This window comes from Eucyclogobius newberryi, unplaced genomic scaffold (genome assembly GCF_026437365.1).
Source record: "Eucyclogobius newberryi isolate DKJ021-1_F unplaced genomic scaffold, fEucNew1.0.hap1 SCAF_2, whole genome shotgun sequence".
Classification (NCBI taxonomy): domain Eukaryota; kingdom Metazoa; phylum Chordata; class Actinopteri; order Gobiiformes; family Gobiidae; genus Eucyclogobius; species Eucyclogobius newberryi.
Genome location: NW_027315834.1, coordinates 1,049,811 through 1,076,598, shown reverse-complemented (window position 1 = coordinate 1,076,598; position 26,788 = coordinate 1,049,811). Strand labels below are relative to the sequence as shown.

Sequence of the window (26,788 nt, the reverse complement as noted above, 5' to 3'; positions counted from 1 at the left end):
CTTTTATGAACTCCTCCCAGGGCGTTGGCCCTAAAAAGCTGAAATTTGGTGAAAATGCTACTGAGGAGTGGGACATCAAAAGTTATTCAAATGACATTGACCCTGACACAGTCTCTGAGCGGCGAAGCCACAAACTTTAGCTAGAATTGCCGTTTGCGCAGATAAAGTCCGAATTGCGTCAAATTAGAATCAGTTGTTAAACTCTTTGCCCTAAACCTACTTGAAGTGAAATAAATTAATTTGGAGCCACAGCGCCCCCTACAGATTTTATATGGAGGTTAAATGTTTAGTTTTGCGAAATTATATGAAATTTGACACAAAACTCAATTTTGGCATCCCCATCAAAAAAGTCAATGACTCATGTCATAATTGTTATGTCGTTGCCGTAACGATGACCGAAACCTTCCATGTTATTCCAATGGGGAAATCGCCAGAACATGTTTACACTTTAGACTTTCATAAACTCCTCCCCCTCAGGGCGTTTGCCCTATTAATCTGAAATTTGGTGAGACTCCCCTTCAGGACCATCAAAAGTTATCCACATTTTTATTCAAAGAGTCACGGTGTCTGTGCGGCAGAGCCGCACATTTTGCCAAGAATTCAAAATAAAATGTCTTTTTGATGTAAAACAAAGGGGAGAAGATGTGACAGCGTCACAGATTCAGCAGTAGGCGTAATAAAAGGACAATTGGGGCGCGTTAGCGCCCCCTCCTCTTGCGGCGTGGCGGCGGCGTGGCGAGGGCCGATCATTGCCGCTTGCGGCTATATTTGTTAGTTATTGTTAGTTATTGAGCAGATGAAGTGCTGCTGACCCTGGTGTTGTGTTCTTCATGTATGGTTTTGTTCCGGGGTCGTAGGTCAGCGTGGGTCATAGGTCATTGTGGGTCGTGGGTTTGAACAAGTCTTATTTTAAGTGACATAAACTCTAATGAATTCATATCTACTTTAAACACGTCTGTGACAAGTTCATTAGTTCTTTATATTCTTTATATTCTTTATATTCTTTATACAAACACAAGCGTTTGGACTGAAATGTGACATTTGAGTCACTGCTGCACCTTTTGTGTCACAAATGTGCTGTAAATAATAATAATACGTTTTTAAACCTTTGGGTCATTTTGTCACAAAAGACACTCGAGATTTAGACCATTTTACATCAGCGATCTGACCTCAGACTGTGTGTATATATATATATATATATATATATATATATATATATATATATATATATATATATATATCTTCTCTGTTGAAGTAAGTTTGTGCAGCAGTTTTTGTCCCTTTTATAACATAATATATACATATATTTCCCCGCCACATAAAGCCGTGTGGAGAAGACACGGGTTAAACTCAGTCTCAGGTTCTAAACTCTGAGTTTGTCTTCTGGAAGCATCAGAAGGACTTTGACTCTAACGGGGACAATGTCCCACAGACAGAGCCAGTCCCAGAGGTGGTCCCCAAAAGAAAGCTTGGAAACATAAATGTCAGTGTCTTATTACATATTTTTACATCAAATTAAGGACAAAAATATGAATAGAATATTGTTTAAATAATGCGTATACAAATAATACAATGCAAACAATGCATTTTGGGGTCTCAAACTCCCAGCTGTACTCCGGGCCGTCCCTGAGGAGCTTGTGGACCTGTCACAGCACATATGGAACCCACTTCCCCCCGTCCAGGGCCAGTCCCAGGCTGAATCCCCCCGTCCCGGGCCGGTCCCAGGCTGAATCCCCCCGTCCCGGGCCGGTCCCAGGCTGAATCCCCCCGTCCCGGGCCAGTCTCAGGCTGAATCCCCCCGTCCCGGGCCGGTCCCAGGCTGAATCCCCCCGTCCCGGGCCAGTCTCAGGCTGAATCCCCCCGTCCCGGGCCGGTCCCAGGCTGAATCCCCCCGTCCCGGGCCGGTCCCAGGCTGAATCCCCCCGTCCCGGGCCGGTCCCAGGCTGAATCCCCCCGTCCCGGGCCAGTCTCAGGCTGAATCCCCCCGTCCCGGGCCGGTCCCAGGCTGAATCCCCCCGTCCCGGGCCAGTCCCACACGACACACTATCATCATGGTGTTTGCTTTCTCATTTCATTTGTTTCTGTCTTGAACACGAGGCCCGACCACAGAGAAGCAGCTTAACAACACATGAGCTCAGCTGCGTTGGTCTGGACCTGTTCTTGTGGGTGTGGCAGTGTTTGTCAGAGTGATCAGAAGTGACTCCATGAGCAGGTATGATGACGTCTCGCCCTGTGCTCAGACTTGCCCTGGCTTCCCTGTGCCAGGACGTCCTGCCACCACCAGCAGCAGCAGCACTCTTATTCACATGTTCTGTAACGTAATCCTCACTCACTGTTCGCTCTTTTAGATCTTTACTTTTATATTTGTGTTATTTCTCATCTCGGCACGTCTCACAGGTCACATCCCACTTTCATCATTGCTCTTCCTCTCTCTCTCTCGCTCCTTTTTTTTAACCTTATGGCATAAAACACAGACTTTGAAGACGTACACCTCCAGTAGGGGGCGGTAAATGCACCTTTTCAGTCGGCTGAACATCAACCACTGGTTCTGGATTTCCCATGTTATAAATATTATGTTACTATGAAATCAAATTAGACATCTGGTCAGAGGCTTTTGTTGAGACTGAGCATGAGCGCAGATGCAGATGTTTTGTGTGGTCCACAGTGACGTCCACAGTGACGTCCACTGTGACGTCCACAGTGACGTCCACAGTGACGTCCACAGTGACGTCCACAGTGACGTCCACAGTGACGTCCACAGTGACGTCCACAGTGACGTCCACAGAGACGTCCACAGAGACGTCCACAGTGACGTCCACAGTGACGTCCACAGTGACGTCCACAGTGACGTCCACAGTGACGTCCACAGTGACGTCCACAGTGACGTCCACAGAGACGTCCACAGAGACGTCCACAGTGACGTCCACAGTGACGTCCACAGTGACGTCCACAGTGACGTCCACAGTGACGTCCACAGAGACGTCCACAGAGACGTCCACAGTGACGTCCACAGTGACGTCCACAGTGACGTCCACAGTGACGTCCACAGTGACGTCCACAGTGACGTCCACAGTGACGTCCACAGTGACGTCCACAGTGACGTCCACAGAGACGTCCACAGTGACGTCCACAGTGACGTCCACAGTGACGTCCACTGTGACGTCCACAGTGACGTCCACAGTGACGCCCACTGTGACGTCCACAGTGACGTCCACAGTGACGTCCACAGTGACGTCCACAGTGACGTCCACAGTGACGTCCACAGAGACGTCCACAGAGACGTCCACAGTGACGTCCACAGTGACGTCCACAGTGACGTCCACAGTGACGTCCACAGTGACGTCCACAGAGACGTCCACAGTGACGTCCACAGTGACGTCCACAGAGACGTCCACAGTGACGTCCACAGTGACGTCCACAGTGACGTCCACAGTGACGTCCACAGAGACGTCCACAGTGACGTCCACAGTGACGTCCACAGTGACGTCCACAGTGACGTCCACAGAGACGTCCACAGTGACGTCCACAGTGACGTCCACAGTGACGTCCACAGTGACGTCACTGTCCACAGTGACGTCCACAGTGACGTCCACAGAGACGTCCACAGTGACGTCCACAGTGACGTCCACAGTGACGTCCACAGTGACGTCCACAGTGACGTCCACAGTGACGTCCACAGAGACGTCCACAGAGACGTCCACAGAGACGTCCACAGTGACGTCCACAGTGACGTCCACAGAGACGTCCACAGAGACGTCCACAGTGACGTCCACAGTGACGTCCACAGTGACGTCCACAGTGACGTCCACAGTGACGTCCACAGTGACGTCCACAGTGACGTCCACAGTGACGTCCACAGAGACGTCCACTGTGACGTCCACAGTGACGTCCACAGTTAGTCTTTACTCTTCCCTCAGAAGGTCAGTGATCAGAAGCAGGAGTAATAAGGTGGCCAGAGGAAGAGAGAGCTACAGACCATAGACGTTAGGGCATGAAAGCTCCTGACCAAGCGTGAAGGTCCCAAGCCACGCACCCTTAAGCTACAGACACGCTGAACCCTGTGAAGAGCCATGGTGCGAATCAGGTGCGAATCAGGTGCGAATCAGGTGCGAATCAGGTGCAACTGCAACGAGGAGCAACGTGTCGTCGGCGCAAACAAGGCGACCAGGCGTCAAAGCGCGACCATGTGCAAACATTGAGGTCAAGGTGGCCTGAATTAGATGTGTTTCATAATCATAAGCCAAAATGCCCTTCAAAGTGCAAATTTGTTTCCTGTCACTTTCCAAGCGCCATTTAAGACAAGCAATGGCAAAAGTCCTGTGATTACATCTGGAAAGAGTATTTATTGTAAGTGAAGTGCACTTTTTGAGCTTTTAGCAATGTTCTAACATCGTTCCTTCCTCAAAACCATGAACCTGCCGTTGTCTTGAGCTTCTTGCTTGATAAATCCTGGTTATAAAATCTTTCCCAGATGTGACGTTCTCTCGATGTTTGAAGAATCTCGTTCATTACAACTGCGAGACTCAACAAGGCAGAAGAAGCTGGTGCAATTCCCTCTGCAGCCAGTAGATGGACTCAATGCACCGTTACTACTCCCAGAGCTGCAAATAATCATTTTGTATGAACATAAAATGCCAAAGTGTTAGAGAATGTTTAAAGGCCTATAACGATTTAAATAATGCATCCTATTTGTTCTTTTAACCTAAACCAGAGGGAACAAGTTTGATAAGAAATAATGTCACTTCGTCCCAGGGCAGCTGTGGCTACAATAGTAACTTAACACCACCACGTGAGGAATGAACAATAAGCAGCTTGAAGAGGGAGGAGAGAGGGAGGAGAGAGGGAGGAGTGAGGGAGGAGTGAGGGAGGAGTGAGGGAGGAGAGAGGGAGGAGAGAGGGAGGAGAGAGGGAGGAGTGAGGGAGGAGTGAGGGAGGAGAGAGGGAGGAGTGAGGGAGGAGTGAGGGAGGAGTGAGGGAGGAGAGAGGGAGGAGAGAGGGAGGAGAGAGGGAGGAGTGAGGGAGGAGTGAGGGAGGAGTGAGGGAGGAGAGAGGGAGGAGAGAGGGAGGAGTGAGGGAGGAGAGAGGGAGGAGTGAGGGAGGAGAGAGGGAGGAGAGAGGGAGGAGAGAGGGAGGAGAGAGGGAGGAGAGAGGGAGGAGAGAGGGAGGAGAGAGACGTGCACCTTTAATGTGACATAAACCTGTTTGACAGATCAGTGTTGTCCCAGAGGGAGTGGAGCAGGAGCAGGAGCAGGAGCAGGAGCAGGAGCAGGAGCAGGAGCAGGAGCAGATAAGTAAGTTTGTTCTGATGACATTGGGGATCTCAGAGGTTCTCATGGTTCAAACTAGATGGTGTGACTCTGGATGAAGCGATGGCATGTTACATGTTAATTATTATTACATGTTAATTATTACATGTTAATTGTTACATGTTAATTATTACATGTTAATTGTTACATGTTAATTATTACATGTTAATTATTACATGTTAATTGTTACATGTTAATTATTACATGTTAATTATTACATGTTAATTGTTACATGTTAATTGTTACATGTTAATTATTACATGTTAATTGTTACATGTTAATTATTACATGTTAATTGTTACATGTTAATTGTTACATGTTAATTATTACATGTTAATTGTTACATGTTAATTATTACATGTTAATTGTTACATGTTAATTGTTACATGTTAATTATTACATGTTAATTGTTACATGTTAATTATTACATGTTAATTGTTACATGTTAATTGTTACATGTTAATTATTACATGTTAATTGTTACATGTTAATTGTTACATGTTAATTATTACATGTTAATTATTACATGTTAATTGTTACATGTTAATTATTACATGTTAATTGTTACATGTTAATTATTACATGTTAATTATTACATGTTAATTGTTACATGTTAATTGTTACATGTTAATTGTTACATGTTAATTGTTACATGTTAATTATTACATGTTAATTGTTACATGTTAATTATTACATGTTAATTATTACATGTTAATTGTTACATGTTAATTGTTACATGTTAATTATTACATGTTAATTATTACATGTTAATTGTTACATGTTAATTATTACATGTTAATTGTTACATTTTAATTGTTACATGTTAATTGTTACATGTTAATTGTTACATGTTAATTGTTACATGTTAATTGTTACATGTTAATTATTACATGTTAATTGTTACATGTTAATTATTACATGTTAATTATTACATGTTAATTGTTACATGTTAATTATTACATGTTAATTATTACATGTTAATTGTTACATGTTAATTGTTACATGTTAATTGTTACATGTTAATTGTTACATGTTAATTGTTACATGTTAATTATTACATGTTAATTATTACATGTTAATTGTTACATGTTAATTATTACATGTTAATTGTTACATGTTAATTATTACATGTTAATTGTTACATGTTAATTATTACATGTTAATTATTACATGTTAATTGTTACATGTTAATTGTTACATGTTAATTGTTACATGTTAATTGTTACATGTTAATTATTACATGTTAATTGTTACATGTTAATTGTTACATGTTAATTGTTACATGTTAATTATTACATGTTAATTGTTACATGTTAATTGTTACATGTTAATTATTACATGTTAATTATTACATGTTAATTATTACATGTTAATTGTTACATGTTAATTGTTACATGTTAATTGTTACATGTTAATTGTTACATGTTAATTATTACATGTTAATTGTTACATGTTAATTGTTACATGTTAATTGTTACATGTTAATTGTTACATGTTAATTGTTACATGTTAATTATTACATGTTAATTATTACATGTTAATTGTTACATGTTAATTATTACATGTTAATTATTACATGTTAATTGTTACATGTTAATTATTACATGTTAATTGTTACATGTTAATTGTTACATGTTAATTATTACATGTTAATTGTTACATGTTAATTGTTACATGTTAATTGTTACATGTTAATTATTACATGTTAATTGTTACATGTTAATTGTTACATGTTAATTATTACATGTTAATTATTACATGTTAATTATTACATGTTAATTGTTACATGTTAATTGTTACATGTTAATTATTACATGTTAATTGTTACATGTTAATTGTTACATGTTAATTGTTACATGTTAATTGTTACATGTTGATGGATTCTTATGAAGTATTCTTGTAATAATGTTCTGTTACATCTTTGTTAACCAGATTTGTTCTCATGATATCATGAATATGGGCCCCTGGGAGCCACTAGAGCAGCAGAGGCTTCGACCAGCCTCTTGTGTCATTATTATTATTATAAGAGCTGCACAATTGTGAAGTGGTTTACATTTTATGATATAGCGTTTTGCCACCCACAATGTGTGTAACATTGATCACAGCCTTTAACAATTGACTGAATGCCTCTTCCCACTCTTCGCTCTCATTCCATGCTTACATTAGCCCTGTCCAATAAAGCCCATGGACCAGGCTTTAGTGGGAGTGGCATGTGACTCTGCTTTGGTGCCTAAAACGTCGCCTTTTGATGTCGTAGCAAAATATACGATCAGTTTTTATGTTGAAATGTAAATGATTCCAGGTGTTTATATGACGTCATGATTCTGCAGTGCTATTGTCATTGTTGCTCAGTATATTAACTCTACCATGGAGCACTTAACCTCAGTACACGGCCGTCCTCAAACCTGTAGATGCCGTAACACACGAGGCACTAGGGCCCCGAGGCACCCGTGGGTGTGGCCTCCTCTTGTTTACTCTCTGCACGATCCACACACACTGCAGCGGCAGTGAGGGCCCGACGGGGGTGGAAAGGTTAGAAAGTCTCCAAGGGCCCGGGGCTGACAAGGGCCCGGGGCTGACAGGGGCCCGGGGCTGACAGGGGCCCGGGGCTGACAGGGGCCCGGGGCTGACAGGGGCCCGGGGCTGACAGAGGCACAGAAGGATCAGGACCGTTTGGGGGGCGGGGCCTCATTGTGTGTTTGATGAGTCCGTTCTAGTCCAGAGTATTTCAAAAAGGTCATTTTTTAATGTTAATGTCAATCATAATGTGGGTCCAGTAAAGATGAGTTTGATTTGATTTGAGGCCCAAATCCACAGTTCTGATCTTAACTCCTCATTGTAAACGCCTCTAAGTCCTGTTTCGCCAAGTCAAAGGATTCTCTCAACAAACCAACGTTTTTACAATCTGGTAGAAAACCTTTACGACTTTTATTGTTCTTTATATCTTGAGTTTGTGCTGTAGGTGTGACATTTTGGTCATAAGACAGTTTAAGATTGTAACATCTGTGTTTAGTTTGTATCTTCTGATCAGCTCCTTCCATGTTGTAAGAGCAGATTTGAGACAGGGATTCTTCACTTCCTCCGTCAAACTCAAGCGTCTGTCATCTGCAGTAAGAACTGTACAGGAACCCCCGGCACCACATGACTCTCAGTATAAGACCTGTACAGGAACCCCCGGCACCACATGACTCTCAGTATAAGACCTGTACAGGAACCCCCGGCACCACATGACTCTCAGTATAAGACCTGTACAGGAACCCCCGGCACCACATGACTCTCAGTATAAGATCTGTACAGGAACCCCCGGCACCACATGACTCTCAGTATAAGACCTGTACAGGAACTCCCGGCACCACATGACTCTCAGTATAAGACCTGTACAGGAACCCCCGGCACCACATGACTCTCAGTATAAGACCTGTACAGGAACCCCCGGCACCACATGACTCTCAGTATAAGACCTGTACAGGAACCCCCGGCACCACATGACTCTCAGTATAAGACCTGTACAGGAACCCCCGGCACCACATGACTCTCAGTATAAGATCTGTACAGGAACCCCCGGCACCACATGACTCTCAGTATAAGACCTGTACAGGAACTCCCGGCACCACATTACTCTCAGTATAAGACCTGTACAGGAACCCCCGGCACCACATGACTCTCAGTATAAGACCTGTACAGGAACCCCCGGCACCACATGACTCTCAGTATAAGACCTGTACAGGAACCCCCGGCACCACATGACTCTCAGTATAAGACCTGTACAGGAACCCCCGGCACCACATGACTCTCAGTATAAGACCTGTACAGGAACCCCCGGCACCACATGACTCTCAGTATAAGACCTGTACAGGAACCCCCGGCACCACATGACTCTCAGTATGAGACCATTGAGCACAACATTCTGGACCAGGACCACTCTGATTTGACCTGGAATAAAGTCATTTCTCAGACAAGGTAAACCCTGCCCCCTTTTTCTTTTTTGATAATTGTAGAGTTTTGAATTGGCCTCAGAGTTTTTGCTTTGTCATATAAATCTTTTTGAGTTCATCAAACAGCCGGTTGTGGGTGGAAATTGTTCTGGCAAAACATTAGAATGTTTAGTTTCATTTGACTTAATAAGTCATATTTTCAAGATTTTTTAAAGAGTAGTCAAAATAGTTAAAAGGGGATATAATTTTTGGTCTCTATGGAATTCCACACCTACATATCTAAGAAATTCCGTTTGGTCAAAGGGGTCGCCAGCATGAGATCAATTCATTTAATTTGAATCCAGATATATGTTTCATAAGATATGTAGATTTGTGGTTTGGTCAAATATAATAACACACAATAAACACAATAAATTGCTTTTGATTGTTTAAACTATTGGGACAATGGTTCCAAGTACAAAGCAAACAGGAGGATGGACCAGGCACAGCCCTGTCTGACTCCTCTGTCCAGAGTCAGCTGATCTGTCACATGACCATTGATTTTACTTCTTGATGTTGGACCAGCGTAAAGAGCCCTAATATTTTTTATAATTAAATCGTTGATTTGAAATGTGTTTATCACTTTAAATAAATAAATCCAGACTTATTCTTCCATCTTTGTTTAGTTGTGTTTGTGTGTGTCTCATTGTGTGTAAAGATGGTCTTATGTCCTCTTGTGTGTCTCATTGTGTAAAGATGGTCTTATGTCGTCTTGTGTGTGTCTCATTGTGTGTAAAGATGGTCTTATGTAGTCTTGTGTGTCTCATTGTGTGTAAAGATGGTCTTATATCGTCTTGTGTGCGTCTCATTGTGTGTAAAGATGGTCTTATGTCGTCTTGTGTGTGTCTCATTGTGTGTAAAGATGGTCTTATGTCCTCTTGTGTGTGTCTCATTGTGTAAAGATTGTCTTATGTCCTCTTGTGTGTGTCTCATTGTGTAAAGATTGTCTTATGTCCTCTTGTGTGTGTCTCATTGTGTAAAGATGGTCTTGTGTCGTCTTGTGTGTGTCTCATTGTGTGTAAAGATGGTCTTGTGTCGTCTTGTGTGTGTCTCATTGTGTGTAAAGATGGTCTTATGTCCTCTTGTGTGTGTCTCATTGTGTGTAAAGATGGTCTTGTGTCGTCTTGTGTGTGTCTCATTGTGTGTAAAGATGGTCTTATGTCGTCTTGTGTGTGTCTCATTGTGTGTAAAGATGGTCTTATGTCCTCTTGTGTGTGTCTCATTGTGTGTAAAGATGGTCTTATGTCGTCTTGTGTGTGATCTTTGTGGATTCAGTTTAGGAGGATTTGTTCCATTCTTTTGGAAATAATGGAGATGTTTGAGTCTATATTAGGCACATTCAAGTTGGTCCTTCCATAAGTCTATTTATATTTTTCATCCTATGGCGGATTTAAATTGTTTCTTTTGGACTTCATACAGAATGTTTTATCATTGTTCATTCAATCACATAATAATAAGAATAATAAGCAAGTTCCTACGTTCGTGAATTCTGTTCATTGACAATAGCAATAAACCCCGATTCTGATTTTTTATGTACTTTTTAGACTTTAAGCTGCTACACGCACTTTGAACCCTGCGGCCGATACAACGGTGCGTCTAATCTATAGATAATCTATAGACTTTACAGGCTGGCGGCCGCCGGGAGGTGCTCTAACAGGACGTTTAAACGTATGGCGGCCGCCGGAAGGTGCTCTAACAGGACGTTTAAACGTATGACGGCCACCGGGAGGTGCTCTAACAGGACGTTTAAACGTATGGCGGCCGCCGGAAGGTGCTCTAACAGGACGTTTAAACGTATGGCGGCCGCCGGAAGGTGCTCTAACAGGACGTTTAAACGTATGGCGGCCACCGGGAGGTGCTCTAACAGGACGTTTAAACGTATGGCGGCCACCGGGAGGTGCTCTAACAGGACGTTTAAACGTATGGCGGCCGCCGGAAGGTGCTCTAACAGGACGTTTAAACGTATGGCGGCCACCGGGAGGTGCTCTAACAGGACGTTTAAACGTATGGCGGCCACCGGGAGGTGCTCTAACAGGACGTTTAAACGTATGGCGGCCGCCGGAAGGTGCTCTAACAGGATGTGTAAACGTATGGCGGCCACCGGGAGGTGCTCTAACAGGACGTGTAAACGTAAGACACACTGTAGAAGAAGAGGTCAGTGGAACATGTCGTGTTCTCTGTATCGTTGTGTGTTTGATCACAATCAGACTCATATTCACAGAGAGATTAGTCTAATTAGTCCCGCAGAGATTTTTCTTTATCTTCTTTATCTCCTGAGAATTTAGAAAAAGTTTTTACAGAAAAATTTCATTTTTTTTTTTTTTTTTTTTACATTATACCAACTCTCATATTTAAAAAAAAATCTTTTGTTTGTTTGGGTGTTACAAAAATACATTTAATTGAATTGAATACAGTACTTCTATAGCTCTGTTTACCTGTTGTCGCAAAATAAAAAGTAATGTCAGTATCTTTGTCCTATTTTATTTTTTTAAATGAAGATGTGCAACCACTAAATATCTTGATCATCATTATTATTGAGGACCACAGCCTTCACCCAAACTATAACTTCATTCACTACAATGAGAGGGTTTCTTTATATTATGATATATATATATATATATATATATATATATATATATATATATATATATATATATATATATATATATATATATATATTATAAATTGTGGCCGTAGGCTTTAAATGAGGTGGAATAGTACTTTTGATCTGCTGTTTGTGCTGCTCCTCTGGAGGTGAGAAGGATGTGGACCTGAAGCTGATGCAGAAGATGCTGCTGCAGCTCGTTCAGATCATGAAACATACAATACTTTACTAGAATGTGTTCCATATATTTCTATTTGGATCAGTTGTTGGATGTATGAAGTTATTAGAGCAGAATGGATTTATAAAGAAGTGCTTTTTGGATAAACATGACATTTCATACATTTTCTTATCCAGAGTAAAACCATTATCCATTTGGTACATTTTTAAGACCCTTCAGACGTATCATAATGAGGGAATTGTATTGGAATATACAAGTAGATACGTATCGTATCGCAAGGGTCTTGGCGATACCCAGCCCTACCTCCTACAGGGTTCAGGGCGGGGTCATAATATATAATTTTTTATATGTCCTGAGATGATGTATTTTTCGCCTATTTTTACTGCGACTTTCTTTTCAAGCAGTAATAAGCCTTGTGTAGGTTCTTTACAAGATTTCTGCGATGATCAATCCATCAGTGAAATCGTCCTGAAGAGTGGAAAAGAACGGATACTGATGCTGAGGCTTTTTCTTTTACGATCCATGTTGAGATTCAGGGGATGAAACATGATCCATTTTCTCCTACCTGAGTCGAGACCTCAGCAAAGGCCTTTTCACACTCTCGCAGAGTCGGTCTTGTCCGATCCGCAGCGAGACATCCAGCCGCTGATCTTTATCACTGCAGTATAATGGGTCTTGGACGCTGGTTCGGGGCCGGCTTGGGGCCCAGGGGCCATGTGCACGGTCAAGCTTTATTTTACCAGCTTTAGTTAGAAGTTCTAGATATTCAGGGATCCAATTCACACATTTGACCTAATCTTTCCCTTCAAAGTTCTTTGGAAGACAAACTGCAGATGGCCTCTGTCATATCCTCTTGACCTATCAGGACACACACCTGGCTCATTAGCTCTGCTACGTTAGCCTGCAGCGTTAGCCTGCAGCGTTAGCCTGCAGCGTGAAGACCAGCCAGTTCAGCTGAAGCTGCATCTGTCTTTGCCTTTACAACTTTTGTAACGTTGTCATCAGAAAGTTCCCTCTTTTGACATCCCATACTTGGTCTTTTTACGTTACATGAAGTGTTCACCTCGCGTGGCGCTCTTGGAGCACAAACGTTGCCGTTATACGTTGTGTAGCAGATTCAGGGTTGAGTTGGTGGTGGGCGGGGCATCAGGCCTGTTTTCTGTAGCACTTTAACTCCTTTTGTTTATGAGGCTAGTGTTGATCCAGGGAAATCGTGAACATCTCTGATTTTTTGGAGAATAACTGGTGGAAATTAGCATTCATGCATTTTCTAGTTGAGCCTATCCCAGTGACTTTGGGCCTTAGGCGGGGTACATCCTGGACAGGGGCCAATAAAACATACAACATTGAAATTGAGAGTAATAGACTTAAGGGAAATGTGATCTCTGCAAATGCCTCAGCTCCGAGCTCCTGTGTGACGAGGCTCCTGTGTGACGAGGCTCCTGTGTGACGAGGCTCCTGTGTGACGAGGCTCCTGTGTGACCGGGCTCCTGTGTGACGGGGCTCCTGTGTGACGGGGCTCCTGTGTGACGGGGCTCCTGTGTGACGAGGCTCCTGTGTGACGGGGCTCCTGTGTGACGAGGCTCCTGTGTGACGAGGCTCCTGTGTGACGAGGCTCCTGTGTGACGAGGCTCCTGTGTGACGAGGCTCCTGTGTGACGAGGCTCCTGTGTGACGAGGCTCCTGTGTGACCGGGCTCCTGTGTGACGGGGCTCCTGTGTGACGGGGCTCCTGTGTGACAGGGCTCCTGTGTGACGGGGCTCCTGTGTGACGGGGCTCCTGTGTGACGAGGCTCCTGTGTGACGGGGCTCCTGTGTGACGGGGCTCCTGTGTGACGAGGCTCCTGTGTGACGGGGCTCCTGTGTGACGGGGCTCCTGTGTGACGGGGCTCCCGTGGGGGGCGGGCGTGTGACGTCACGTGAATGACCTCTATAGCCCTTCGAGACAACAGCTAATGTGATTTTGGGCGTCACAAAATACTTTGAATTGAATGTGTCACTGCCTCATGTTGTTGTGATTACGATTGTTTTGTGCCCGTTATTTCCTTTATTCTACAATGAATCATACAAAACTGCTCAAACAGTACATATTCATATGGAACTAATTACTTTGTGTTTGTTTGTTTGTTTGTTTGTTAGCTTGTTAGCTTGTTTATTTGTTAGCTTGTTAGCTTGTTAGCTTGTTAGCTTGTTTATTTGTTAGCTTGTTAGCTTGTTAGCTTGTTTATTTGTTAGCTTGTTAGCTTGTTAGCTTGTTAGCTTGTTAGCTTGTTAGCTTGTTAGCTTGTTTATTTGTTAGCTTGCTGTCGTAGCCTCGGGGCTTGAATAACCACCTCTCAGACCAAAGATAATTTCATGTGATTAGAATTTCCACATAAAGATTTGCAAAGTGCAAAATGTGTAATTCTTACAACAAAAATCAAATCTATGAATATGATTATCCCGTGCTGCCCGGTGGTGCAGTGGTCAAGGCACAGCACACGTGCCAGGCTCCACGCGCAGCTGACCGCAGAGTCGGGAGTTCAAATCCATTTCACACTTTCCTCTTCTGTTTAATAAAGCCTATTGGCCAACAAGTCTCTAAAAATAAAAAAATATAAATCTCTAAATTGTGATTTAAAAAAAGTGTAATTGACAGATGATGATTGATAGTGAATGACAGCAGTGACCTCATCACTGGATGAAGGGCTTGAGATGGAGGAGAGCGATGTGAGTGGAAATGCTGTCAGAGCGAGAGTCTCAGTCACCTGGAGTGGCCTACGCGCTTGGGTGTGGCCTACGCGCTTGGGTGTGGCCTACGCGCTTGGGTGTGGCCAACGCGCCTGGGAGTGGCCGACGCCTGGGTGTGGCTGACGCCTGGGAGTGGCCAACGCGCCTGGGTGTGGCCGACACCTGGGCGTGGCCTACGCGCCTGGGTGTGGCTGACACCTGGGAGTGGCCGACGCCTGGGTGTTGCCTACGCGCCTGGGTGTGGCTGACGCCTGGGAGTGGCCAACGCCTGGGTGTGGCTGACGCCTGGGAGTGGCCAACGCGCCTGGGTGTGGCCGACACCTGGGCGTGGCCTACGCGCCTGGGTGTGGCCTACGCACCTGGGTGTGGCTGACGCCTGGGAGTGGCCAACGCGCCTGGGTGTGGCCGACACCTGGGCGTGGCCTACGCGCCTGGGTGTGGCCTACGCACCTGGGTGTGGCTGATGCCTGGGTGTGGCCTACGCGCTTGGGTGTGGCCAACGCGCCTGGGAGTGGCCGACGCCTGGGTGTGGCTGACGCCTGGGAGTGGCCAACGCGCCTGGGTGTGGCCGACACCTGGGCGTGGCCTACGCGCCTGGGTGTGGCTGACACCTGGGAGTGGCCGACGCCTGGGTGTTGCCTACGCGCCTGGGTGTGGCTGACGCCTGGGAGTGGCCAACGCCTGGGTGTGGCTGACGCCTGGGAGTGGCCAACGCGCCTGGGTGTGGCCGACACCTGGGCGTGGCCTACGCGCCTGGGTGTGGCCTACGCACCTGGGTGTGGCTGACGCCTGGGAGTGGCCAACGCGCCTGGGTGTGGCCGACACCTGGGCGTGGCCTACGCGCCTGGGTGTGGCCTACGCACCTGGGTGTGGCTGATGCCTGGGTGTGGCCTACGCGCTTGGGTGTGGCCAACGCGCCTGGGAGTGGCCGACGCCTGGGTGTGGCTGACGCCTGGGAGTGGCCAACGCGCCTGGGTGTGGCCGACACCTGGGCGTGGCCTACGCGCCTGGGTGTGGCTGACGCCTGGGTGTGGCCTACGCGCTTGGGTGTGGCCTACGCGCTTGGGTGTGGCCAACGCGCCTGGGAGTGGCCGACGCCTGGGTGTGGCTGACGCCTGGGAGTGGCCAACGCGCCTGGGTGTGGCTGACACCTGGGAGTGGCCGACGCCTGGGTGTTGCCTACGCGCCTGGGTGTGGCTGACGCCTGGGAGTGGCCAACGCCTGGGTGTGGCTGACGCCTGGGAGTGGCCAACGCGCCTGGGCGTGGCCGACACCTGGGCGTGGCCTACGCGCCTGGGTGTGGCCTACGCACCTGGGTGTGGCTGACGCCTGGGAGTGGCCAACGCGCCTGGGTGTGGCCGACACCTGGGCGTGGCCTACGCGCCTGGGCGTGGCCTACGCGCCTGGGTGTGGCCGACGCCTGGGAGTGGCCAACGCGCCTGGGAGTGGCTGACGCCTCCTCGGGCCGTTCATTGGCTGTAGACAATGTGACGTCTGTAAAAGTGACTGACGTGGGTTAGTTCTTAAATAAAGACCTGCAGAGATGAACGGCGACATGTGAAGTGTTTCCTGCTAAACGAGGCGAGAGGGAAGAAGGGGGTGGTTTCTGTCGAGCCACTGTCACTGCGAGACGGGGAATGTGTGAGTATCGTTGGTGTGTCTGGAGCGCCGAGGAAAGATTGTCCCACTCGTGTCCAGAGCATGTACTACACCCATTGTCCCACTCGTGTCCAGAGCATGTACTACACCCATTGTCCCACTCGTGTCCAGAGCATGTACTACACCCATTGTCCCACTCGTGTCCAGAGTATGTACTACACCCATTGTCCCACTCGTGTCCAGAGTAGGTACTACACCCATTGTCCCACTCGTGTCCAGAGTATGTACTACACCCATTGTCCCACTCGTGTCCAGAGTAGGTACTACACCCATTGTCCCACTCGTGTCCAGAGTATGTACTACACCCATTGTCCCACTCGTGTCCAGAGCATGTACTACACCCATTGTCCCACTCGTGTCCAGAGTAGGTACTACACCCATTGTCCCACTCGTGTCCAGAGTATGTACTACACCCATTGTCCCACTCGTGTCCAGAGTATGTACTACACCCATTGTCCCACTCGTGTCCAGAGTATGTACTACGCCCATTGTCCCACTCGTGTCCAGAGTATGTACTACGCCCATTGTCCCACTCGTGTCCAGAGTATGTACTACGCCCATTGTCCCACTCGTGTCCAGAGCATGTACTACGCCCATTGTCCCACTCGTGTCCAGAGTAGGTACTACACCCATTGTCCCACTCGTGTCCAGAGTAGGTACTACACCCATTGTGCCCACTCGTGTCCAGAGCATGTACTACACCCATTGTCCCACTCGTGTCCAGAGCATGTACTACACCCATTGTCCCACTCGTGTCCAGAGCATGTACTACACCCATTGTCCCACTCGTGTCCAGAGTAGGTACTACACCCATTGTCCCACTCGTGTCCAGAGTAGGTACTACACCCATTGTGCCCACTCGTGTCCAGAGCATGTACTACACCCATTGTCCCACTCGTGTCCAGAGCATGTACTACACCCATTGTCCCACTCGTGTCCAGAGCATGTACTACGCCCATTGTCCCACTCGTGTCCAGAGCATGTACTACGCCCATTGTCCCACTCGTGTCCAGAGCATGTACTACACCCATTGTCCCACTCGTGTCCAGAGCATGTACTACACCCATTGTCCCACTCGTGTCCAGAGTAGGTACTACACCCATTGTCCCACTCGTGTCCAGAGCATGTACTACACCCATTGTCCCACTCGTGTCCAGAGTAGGTACTACACCCATTGTCCCACTCTTGTCCAGAGTATGTACTACGCCCATTGTCCCATTCGTGTCCAGAGTATGTACTACACCTATTGTCCCACTCGTGTCCAGAGTATGTACTACGCCCATTGTCCCACTCGTGTCCAGAGCATGTACTACACCCATTGTCCCACTCGTGTCCAGAGTATGTACTACGCCCATTGTCCCACTCGTGTCCAGAGCATGTACTACACCCATTGTCCCACTCGTGTCCAGAGCATGTACTACACCCATTGTCCCACTCGTGTCCAGAGCATGTACTACGCCCATTGTCCCACTCGTGTCCAGAGCATGTACTACGCCCATTGTCCCACTCGTGTCCAGAGCATGTACTACGCCCATTGTCCCACTCGTGTCCAGAGCATGTACTACACCCATTGTCCCACTCGTGTCCAGAGTAGGTACTACACCCATTGTCCCACTCGTGTCCAGAGCATGTACTACACCCATTGTCCCACTCGTGGCCAGAGTAGGTACTACACCCATTGTCCCACTCGTGTCCAGAGTATGTACTACACCCATTGTCCCACTCTTGTCCAGAGTATGTACTACGCCCATTGTCCCATTCGTGTCCAGAGTATGTACTACACCTATTGTCCCACTCGTGTCCAGAGTATGTACTACGCCCATTGTCCCACTCGTGTCCAGAGCATGTACTACACCCATTGTCCCACTCGTGTCCAGAGTATGTACTACGCCCATTGTCCCACTCGTGTCCAGAGCATGTACTACACCCATTGTCCCACTCGTGTCCAGAGTATTTACTACACCCATTGTCCCACTCGTGTCCAGAGTATTTACTACACCCATTGTCCCACTCGTGTCCAGAGTATGTACTACACCCATTGTCCCACTCGTGTCCAGAGTATGTACTACACCCATTGTCCCACTCGTGTCCAGAGTAGGTACTACACCCATTGTCCCACTCGTGTCCAGAGTAGGTACTACACCCATTGTCCCACTCGTGTCCGGAGTATGTACTACACCCATTGTCCCACTCGTGTCCAGAGTAGGTACTACACCCATTGTCCCACTCGTGTCCAGAGTAGGTACTACACCCATTGTCCCACTCGTGTCCAGAGTATGTACTACACCCATTGTCCCACTCGTGTCCAGAGTATTTACTACACCCATTGTCCCACTCGTGTCCAGAGTAGGTACTACACCCATTGTCCCACTCGTGTCCAGAGTAGGTACTACACCCATTGTCCCACTCGTGTCCAGAGTATTTACTACACCCATTGTCCCACTCGTGTCCTCAGCACACGCCGCTGTATCGTCCTCCCTAAGTTTGTCCTGGAGCTAATAGCACATGATGCTAACACACAGCTAACGTGCTTCACCTGCTTTAAACCCTCAGTGTTGCTATAGCGACCGACACAAACAAACCAGAGTCTACGGCTCAGTTTAGTTCAGTCAATAAGACACATTTTATTCTAATAACTTATGATGGAAACGTGAGTTAAAGTGAGACTAATAATGAGTCAAATCCTCATCTGAAGCAGAAGAAATACTCACGTACTTATATATATTATATATATTATTTATATATGAATGTACTTTTATCTTATGGTCTATATTCTATAATCGAGCAGTCCTGGCTCAAGGTCCAATCCCCCAGCTAAAGTGGCTCTGATCTGGAGACGGGGCCCAGCGCTGCACACATGGGGTTTACAGGAGGACACGGGTGCATCTGGTCGTGGTTGTGGGGGTTTACAGGAGGACACGGGTGCATCTGGTCGTGGTTGTGGGGGTTTACAGGAGGACACGGGTGCATCTGGTCGTGGTTGTGGGGGTTTACAGGAGGACACGGGTGCATCTGGTCGTGGTTGTGGGGGTTTACAGGAGGACACGGGTGCATCTGGTCGTGGTTGTGGGGGTTTACAGGAGGACACGGGTGCATCTGGTCGTGGTTGTGGGGGTTTACAGGAGGACACGGGTGCATCTGGTCGTGGTTGTGGGGGTTTACAGGAGGACACGGGTGCATCTGGTCGTGGTTGTGGGGGTTTACAGGAGGACACGGGTGCATCTGGTCGTGGTTGTGGGGGTTTACAGGAGGACACGGGTGCATCTGGTCGTGGTTGTGGGGGTTTACAGGAGGACACGGGTGCATCTGGTCGTGGTTGTGGGGGTTTACAGGAGGACACGGGTGCATCTGGTCGTGGTTGTGGGGGTTTACAGGAGGACACGGGTGCATCTGGTCGTGGTTGTGGGGGTTTACAGGAGGACACGGGTGCATCTGGTCGTGGTTGTGGGGGTTTACAGGAGGACACGGGGGCATCTGGTCGTGGTTGTGGGGGTTTACAGGAGGACACGGGTGCATCTGGTCGTGGTTGTGAGGGTTTACAGGAGGACACGGGGGCATCTGGTCGTGGTTGTGGGGGTTTACAGGAGGACACGGGGGCATCTGGTCGTGGTTGTGGGGGTTTACAGGAGGACACGGGTGCATCTGGTCGTGGTTGTGGGGGTTTACAGGAGGACACGGGTGCATCTGGTCGTGGTTGTGGGGGTTTACAGGAGGACACGGGTGCATCTGGTCGTGGTTGTGGGGGTTTACAGGAGGACACGGGTGCATCTGGTCGTGGTTGTGGGGGTTTACAGGAGGACACGGGTGCATCTGGTCGTGGTTGTGGGGGTTTACAGGAGGACACGGGTGCATCTGGTCGTGGTTGTGGGGGTTTACAGGAGGACACGGGTGCATCTGGTCGTGGTTGTGGGGGTTTACAGGAGGACACGGGTGCATCTGGTCGTGGGGGGTTTACAGGAGGACACGGGTGCATCTGGTCGTGGTTGTGGGGGTTTACAGGAGGACACGGGTGCATCTGGTCGTGGTTGTGGGGGTTTATCTTTTAATTCTCTTTTTCTTTCATTCAACAGGTTTTTCAGATGCAAACAAAGCACAAAGAACAAGGACATGGTACGTTCAAACCCATCGTTAGCACTGGGGCCCCTTATGTGTTCCGCGTCCTTTATGGACCCTTCACCTTGGGTCATCATACACACCAAAAAGCAGGAGCCGGGCTCTCGGGGGCCGGGCTCTCGGGGGCCGGGCTCTCGGGGGCCGGGCTCTCGGGGGCCGGGCTCTCAGGGGCCGGGCTCTCTCTGCTCTGTTGATGATGTAGTTCTCCGTCTCTTCAGGATTCTGAGTTTGGACAGAACAGTCCTGAGGAGGATCCAGTCACTCCTCGGCCTTTATCAACCGCACAAAACCCCAAATACCAACTGTATCTCAACAATGACCTGAAGAGCAACGGCTCCAACAGCAGAGAGAAGGACATGAGCTTCAGCAGTGGGCCAGCAGGGGCCGAGAACGGGCCCCGACCCCGCTGGGAGGGCACCAGGCTGGGAATAAACAACTACAGAGGGTCCCTGGAGTCACTTTCATCACGGGACTGGGACGTCATGTCAGAGCGGGTGAGAAACATGTGTGTGTGTCTATATATATATATATTTATGGATAAGTATGTGTATGTATATATATATATATATATATATATATATATATATATATATATATATACATGTAACACGTGAACATGTGCGATCTGGAGAGTAAATCTCAGTGACAAACATGACTTTGCTCAGTTATAGATATGACGGTTGATAATGACGTTGTGCTTCAGGGCGGTTTACTGGACGTGTCCTCCAGAGTCTTCAACAGTCCGTACTCCACCACTGCGTCTGTGGACTACAGCCCCACATACCGCAGGTCGTCTGATTATAAGGTCTGTTCTTCCTCTTAATGTATAAAAACATGACATGGTGAAAAACATATGTATTATATAGAATATACACAACAGTTTCCTTATATTTATACAATTAAACTAGAGAAACATTCAAATTTACTCTAGATTTATTATTTTCATCATATCACCTGCACTGCACACCTGCACTGCACACCTGCACTGCACACCTGCACTGCACACCTGCACTGCACACCTGCACTGCACACCTGCACTGCACACCTGCACTGCACACCTGCACTGCACACCTGCACTGCACACCCGCACTGCACACCCGCACTGCACACCCGGATACCCGTACTGCACACCTGCACTGCACACCTGCACTGCACACCCGCACTGCACACCCGCACTGCACACCCACACTGCACACCTGCACTGCACACCCACACTGCACACCTGCACTGCACACCCGGATACCCGTACTGCACACCCGCACTGCACACCTGCACTGCACACCTGCAATGCACACCCGCACTGCACACCCGCACTGCACACCCATACTGCACACCCGCATACCCGTACTGCACACCCGTACTGCACACCCGCACTGCACACCCGCACTGCACACCTGCACACTCGCACTGCACACCCGCACTGCACACCCGCACACCCGCACTGCACACCCGCACTGCACACCCGCACTGCACACCTGCACACTCGCACTGCACACCCGCACTGCACACCCGCACACCCGCACTGCACACCCGCACTGCACACCCACACTGCACACCCGCACTGCACACCCGGATACCCGTACTGCACACCGGCACTGCACACCTGCACTGCACACCTGCAATGCACACCCGCACTGCACACCCATACTGCACACCCGCATACCTGTACTGCACACCCGCACTGCACACCCGCACTGCACACCCGCACTGCACACCCGCACTGCACACCCGGTCTCTGGAGTGAGCATCAGGAGGCTTTAAATGACTATTATTACTAGTATTTGAACCATTTTTAGAAATGAAGTGGAGGAAGAGTCAAAGTAATAAGTATGAAGTAAAGTACATAAACATGAAGCTGGAAGTAGGGTTCTGTACGAGAGTTACTCTGGTCAGAGTTACTCTGGTCAGAGTTACTCTGGTCAGAACAGAGTTACTCTGGTCAGAGTTACTCTGGTCAGAGTTACTCTGGTCAGAACAGAGTTACTCTGGTCAGTTACTCTGGTCAGAACAGAGTTACTCTGGTCAGAACAGAGTTACTCTGGTCAGAGTTACTCTGGTCAGAACAGAGTTACTCTGGTCAGTTACTCTGGTCAGAACAGAGTTACTCTGGTCAGAGTTACTCTGGTCAGAACAGAGTTACTCTGGTCAGAACAGAGTTACTCTGGTCAGAGTTACTCTGGTCAGAACAGAGTTACTCTGGTCAGAGTTACTCTGGTCAGAACAGAGTAACGTTACTCTGGTCAGAACAGAGTTACTCTGGTCAGAGTTACTCTGGTCAGAACAGAGTTACTCTGGTCAGAGTTACTCTGGTCAGAACAGAGTTACTCTGTGATGGTGAGTCCAGAGGAGACGAGTGTAAGTGACATAAATGGATCCAATGTGTGACCTCCAGGTACAAGGCAGTTTGTCTCCAGCGACCTCTGACCTCAACTTGTACAACTACAATGGGCGGAGCATCAGCCCGGTGCCCTCTGTCGCTGGACGGGCGTTCTACTCCACGTACGACACGCTCAGACGCAAACCTGAGATCAACTCCACCGTAAGAACTCCCCCTTCAGAAGTGACCACGCCCAGAACAGTGTGGAGCCCTGACCCTCTGTTGTTCTCAGGTTCTTCCCTCCGCACATTATTCTGTTCGATCGTCCACTCTGGGAAACGCAAACAAGAAGGATTACATCGAGGAGCTGACCAAAGAGCTGGACGCCTGTCAAAAGGTGAGTGTTCTGCCTTCTCTAAAGAGGAAGATTATGCACAAAGACTTTGAGGTATTTTAGTCACTGTCACTGTAACAGTCACTGTCACTGTAACAGTCACTGTCACTGTAACAGTCACTGTCACAGTCACTGTCACTGTAACAGTCACTGTCACTGTCACAGTCACTGTAACAGTCACTGTCACTGTCACAGTCACTGTCACTGTAACAGTCACAGTCACTGTCACTGTAACAGTCACTGTAACAGTCACTGTCACTGTCACAGTCACTGTCACTGTAACAGTCACTGTCACTGTCACAGTCACTGTCACTGTAACAGTCACTGTCACTGTAACAGTCACTGTCACAGTCACTGTCACTGTAACAGTCACTGTCACAGTCACAGTCACTGTAACAGTCACTGTCACTGTCACTGTCACAGTCACAGTCACTGTCACTGTCACTGTAACAGTCACTGTCACTGTCACTGTCACTGTCACTGTCACTCGCCATGTTTGAAATGCCATGTGATCATAAATAAACCTGTCAATCAATCTTAGGCAAAAAGATGAAAAATCCAGTCCATTTGGATATTTAACACAAGCGGCTTCGCAAACAGAGCAGCTGCGCAAACAGGGAAGCTGCGCAGACAGAGCAGCTGCACAAACAGGGCAGCTGCACAAACAGGGAGGCTGCGCAGACAGAGCAGCTGTACAAACAGGGAGGCTGCGCAGACAGAGCAGCTGTACAGACAGGGCAGCTGCACAAACAGGGAAGCTGCACAAAAAGGGAGGCTGCGCAGACAGAGCAGCTGTACAGACAGGGCAGCTGCACAAACAGGGAAGCTGCACAAACAGGGAGGCTGCGCAGACAGAGCAGCTGTACAGACAGGGCAGCTGCACAAACAGGGAAGCTGCGCAGACAGGGCAGCTGTACAGACAGGGCAGCTGCACAAACAGGGAAGCTGCGCAGACAGGGCAGCTGCACAGACAGGGAAGCTGCGCAGACAGGGCAGCTGCACAGACAGGCCAGCTGCGCAGACAGGGCAGCTGCACAAACAGGGAAGCTGCGCAGACTGGGAAGTTGCGTAGACATGGCAGCTGCACAGACAGGCCAGCTGCGCAGACAGGCCAGCTGCGCAGACAGGGCAGGTGCACAGACATGTCAGCTGCGCACACTGGGCAGGGCAGCTGTGCAGACATGGCAGCTGCGCAGACAGGGTGCGCAGACAGGTCAGCTGCGCAGACAGGGCAGCTGCGGAGACATGGTAACAAAGAATTGGACACCTCCGTTTGCAGATTGGAAACATACAAACTCTTTTTTGCAGAGGAACCAGTTTTTAGAAGCCGAGAGCGTCGAGATGGAGAAGGAGAGGAACCAGATCAGGTCAGAAGAACACGCAATATTCATGTACATGTATTTTAAACATGTATTTTAAACATGTATTTTAAACATGTATTTTAAACATGTATTTTAAACATGTATTTCAAACATGTATTTTAAACATGTATTTTAAACATGTATTTCAAACATGTATTTCAAACATGTATTTCAAACATGTATTTCAAACATGTATTTTAAACATGTATTTGAAACATGTATTTTAAACATGTATTTTACACATGTATTTCAAACATGTATTTTAAACATGTATTTCAAACATGTATTTCAAACATGTATTTCAAACATGTATTTCAAACATGTATTTTAAACATGTATTTGAAACATGTATTTTAAACATGTATTTTACACATGTATTTCAAACATGTATTTTAAACATGTATTTCAAAGATGTATTTCAAACATGTATTTTAAACATGTATTTCAAACATGTATTTTAAACATGCATTTTAAACATGTATTTCAAACATGTATTTCAAACATGTATTTTAAATATGTATTTTAAACATGTATTTCAAACATGTATTTCAAACATGTATTTCAAACATGTATTTCAAACATGTATTTTAAACATGTATTTTAGACATATATCTTAAACATGTATTTTAAACATGTATTTTAAACATGTATTTTAAACATGTATTTTAAACATGTATTTTAAACATGTATTTTAGACATATATCTTAAACATGTATTTTAAACATGTATTTTAAACATGTATTCTAAACATGTATTTTAGACATGTATTTTAGACATATATCTTAAACATGTATTTTAAACATGTATTTCAAACATGTATTCTAAACATGTATTTTAGACATGTATTTTAGACATATATCTTAAACATGTATTTTAAACATGTATTTTAAACATGTATTTTAAACATGTATTTGAAACATGCATTTTAAAACATGTATTTCAAACATGTATTTTAAACATGTATTTCAAACATGTATTTCAAACATGTATTTTAAACATGTATTTTAAACATGTATTTCAAACTTGTATTTCAAACATGTATTTTAAACATGTATTTCAAACATGTATTTTAAACATGTATTTCAAACTTGTATTTTAAACATGTTTTTTAAACATGTATTTTAAACATGTATTTCAAACATGTATTTTAAACATGTATTTCAAACATGTATTTCAAACATGTATTTTAAACATGTATTTCAAACAAGTATTTTAAACATGTATTTTAAACATGTATTTCAAACATGTATTTCAAACATGTATTTCAAACATGTATTTTAAACATGTATTTGAAACATGTATTTTAAACATGTATTTTACACATGTATTTCAAACATGTATTTTAAACATGTATTTCAAACATGTATTTCAAACATGTATTTCAAACATGTATTTCAAAAATGTATTTCAAACATGTATTTTAAACATGTATTTGAAACATGTATTTTAAACATGTATTTTAAACATGTATTTCAAACATGTATTTCAAACATGTATTTCAAACATGTATTTCAAACATGTATTTTAAACATGTATTTGAAACATGTATTTTAAACATGTATTTTACACATGTATTTCAAACATGTATTTCAAACATGTATTTTAAACATGTATTTCAAACATGTATTTTAAACATGTTTTTTAAACATGTATTTCAAACATGTATTTCAAACATGTATTTTAAACATGTATTTTAAACATGTATTTCAAACATGTATTTCAAACATGTATTTCAAACATGTATTTCAAACATGTATTTTAAACATGTATTTCAAACATGTATTTTAAACATGTATTTTACACATGTATTTCAAACATGTATTTTAAACATGTATTTCAAACATGTATTTCAAACATGTATTTTAAACATGTATTTCAAACATGTATTTTAAACATGTATTTTAAACATGTATTTCAAACATGTATTTCAAACATGTATTTTAAACATGTATTTCAAACATGTATTTTAAACATGTATTTTAAACATGTATTTCAAACATGTATTTCAAACATGTATTTTAAACATTTATTTTAAACATGTATTTCAAACATGTATTTTAAACATGTATTTTAAACATGTATTTCAAAAACATGTATTTCAAACATGTATTTTAAACATTTATTTTAAACATGTATTTCAAACATGTATTTTA

The 26,788-nt window shown here is 45.6% G+C and overlaps 1 protein-coding gene across 1 annotated transcript in view; it reads left to right on the top strand.

Moving 5' to 3' along the window:
* Window positions 1–5,237: 5,237 nt before the first annotated feature.
* LOC140367904 (uncharacterized) overlaps window positions 5,238–26,788 on the top strand; it is a 64,451-nt gene continuing 42,900 nt past the window's right edge. The window contains exons 1-7 of the mRNA XM_072454680.1: window positions 5,238–5,291; window positions 20,521–20,560; window positions 20,782–21,057; window positions 21,267–21,368; window positions 22,956–23,102; window positions 23,173–23,277; window positions 24,583–24,641. Of these exons, the coding sequence (XP_072310781.1) occupies window positions 20,558–20,560; window positions 20,782–21,057; window positions 21,267–21,368; window positions 22,956–23,102; window positions 23,173–23,277; window positions 24,583–24,641 (692 nt within the window). The 5' untranslated portion in view covers window positions 5,238–5,291; window positions 20,521–20,557. The remainder of the gene's footprint in view (window positions 5,292–20,520; window positions 20,561–20,781; window positions 21,058–21,266; window positions 21,369–22,955; window positions 23,103–23,172; window positions 23,278–24,582; window positions 24,642–26,788) is intronic.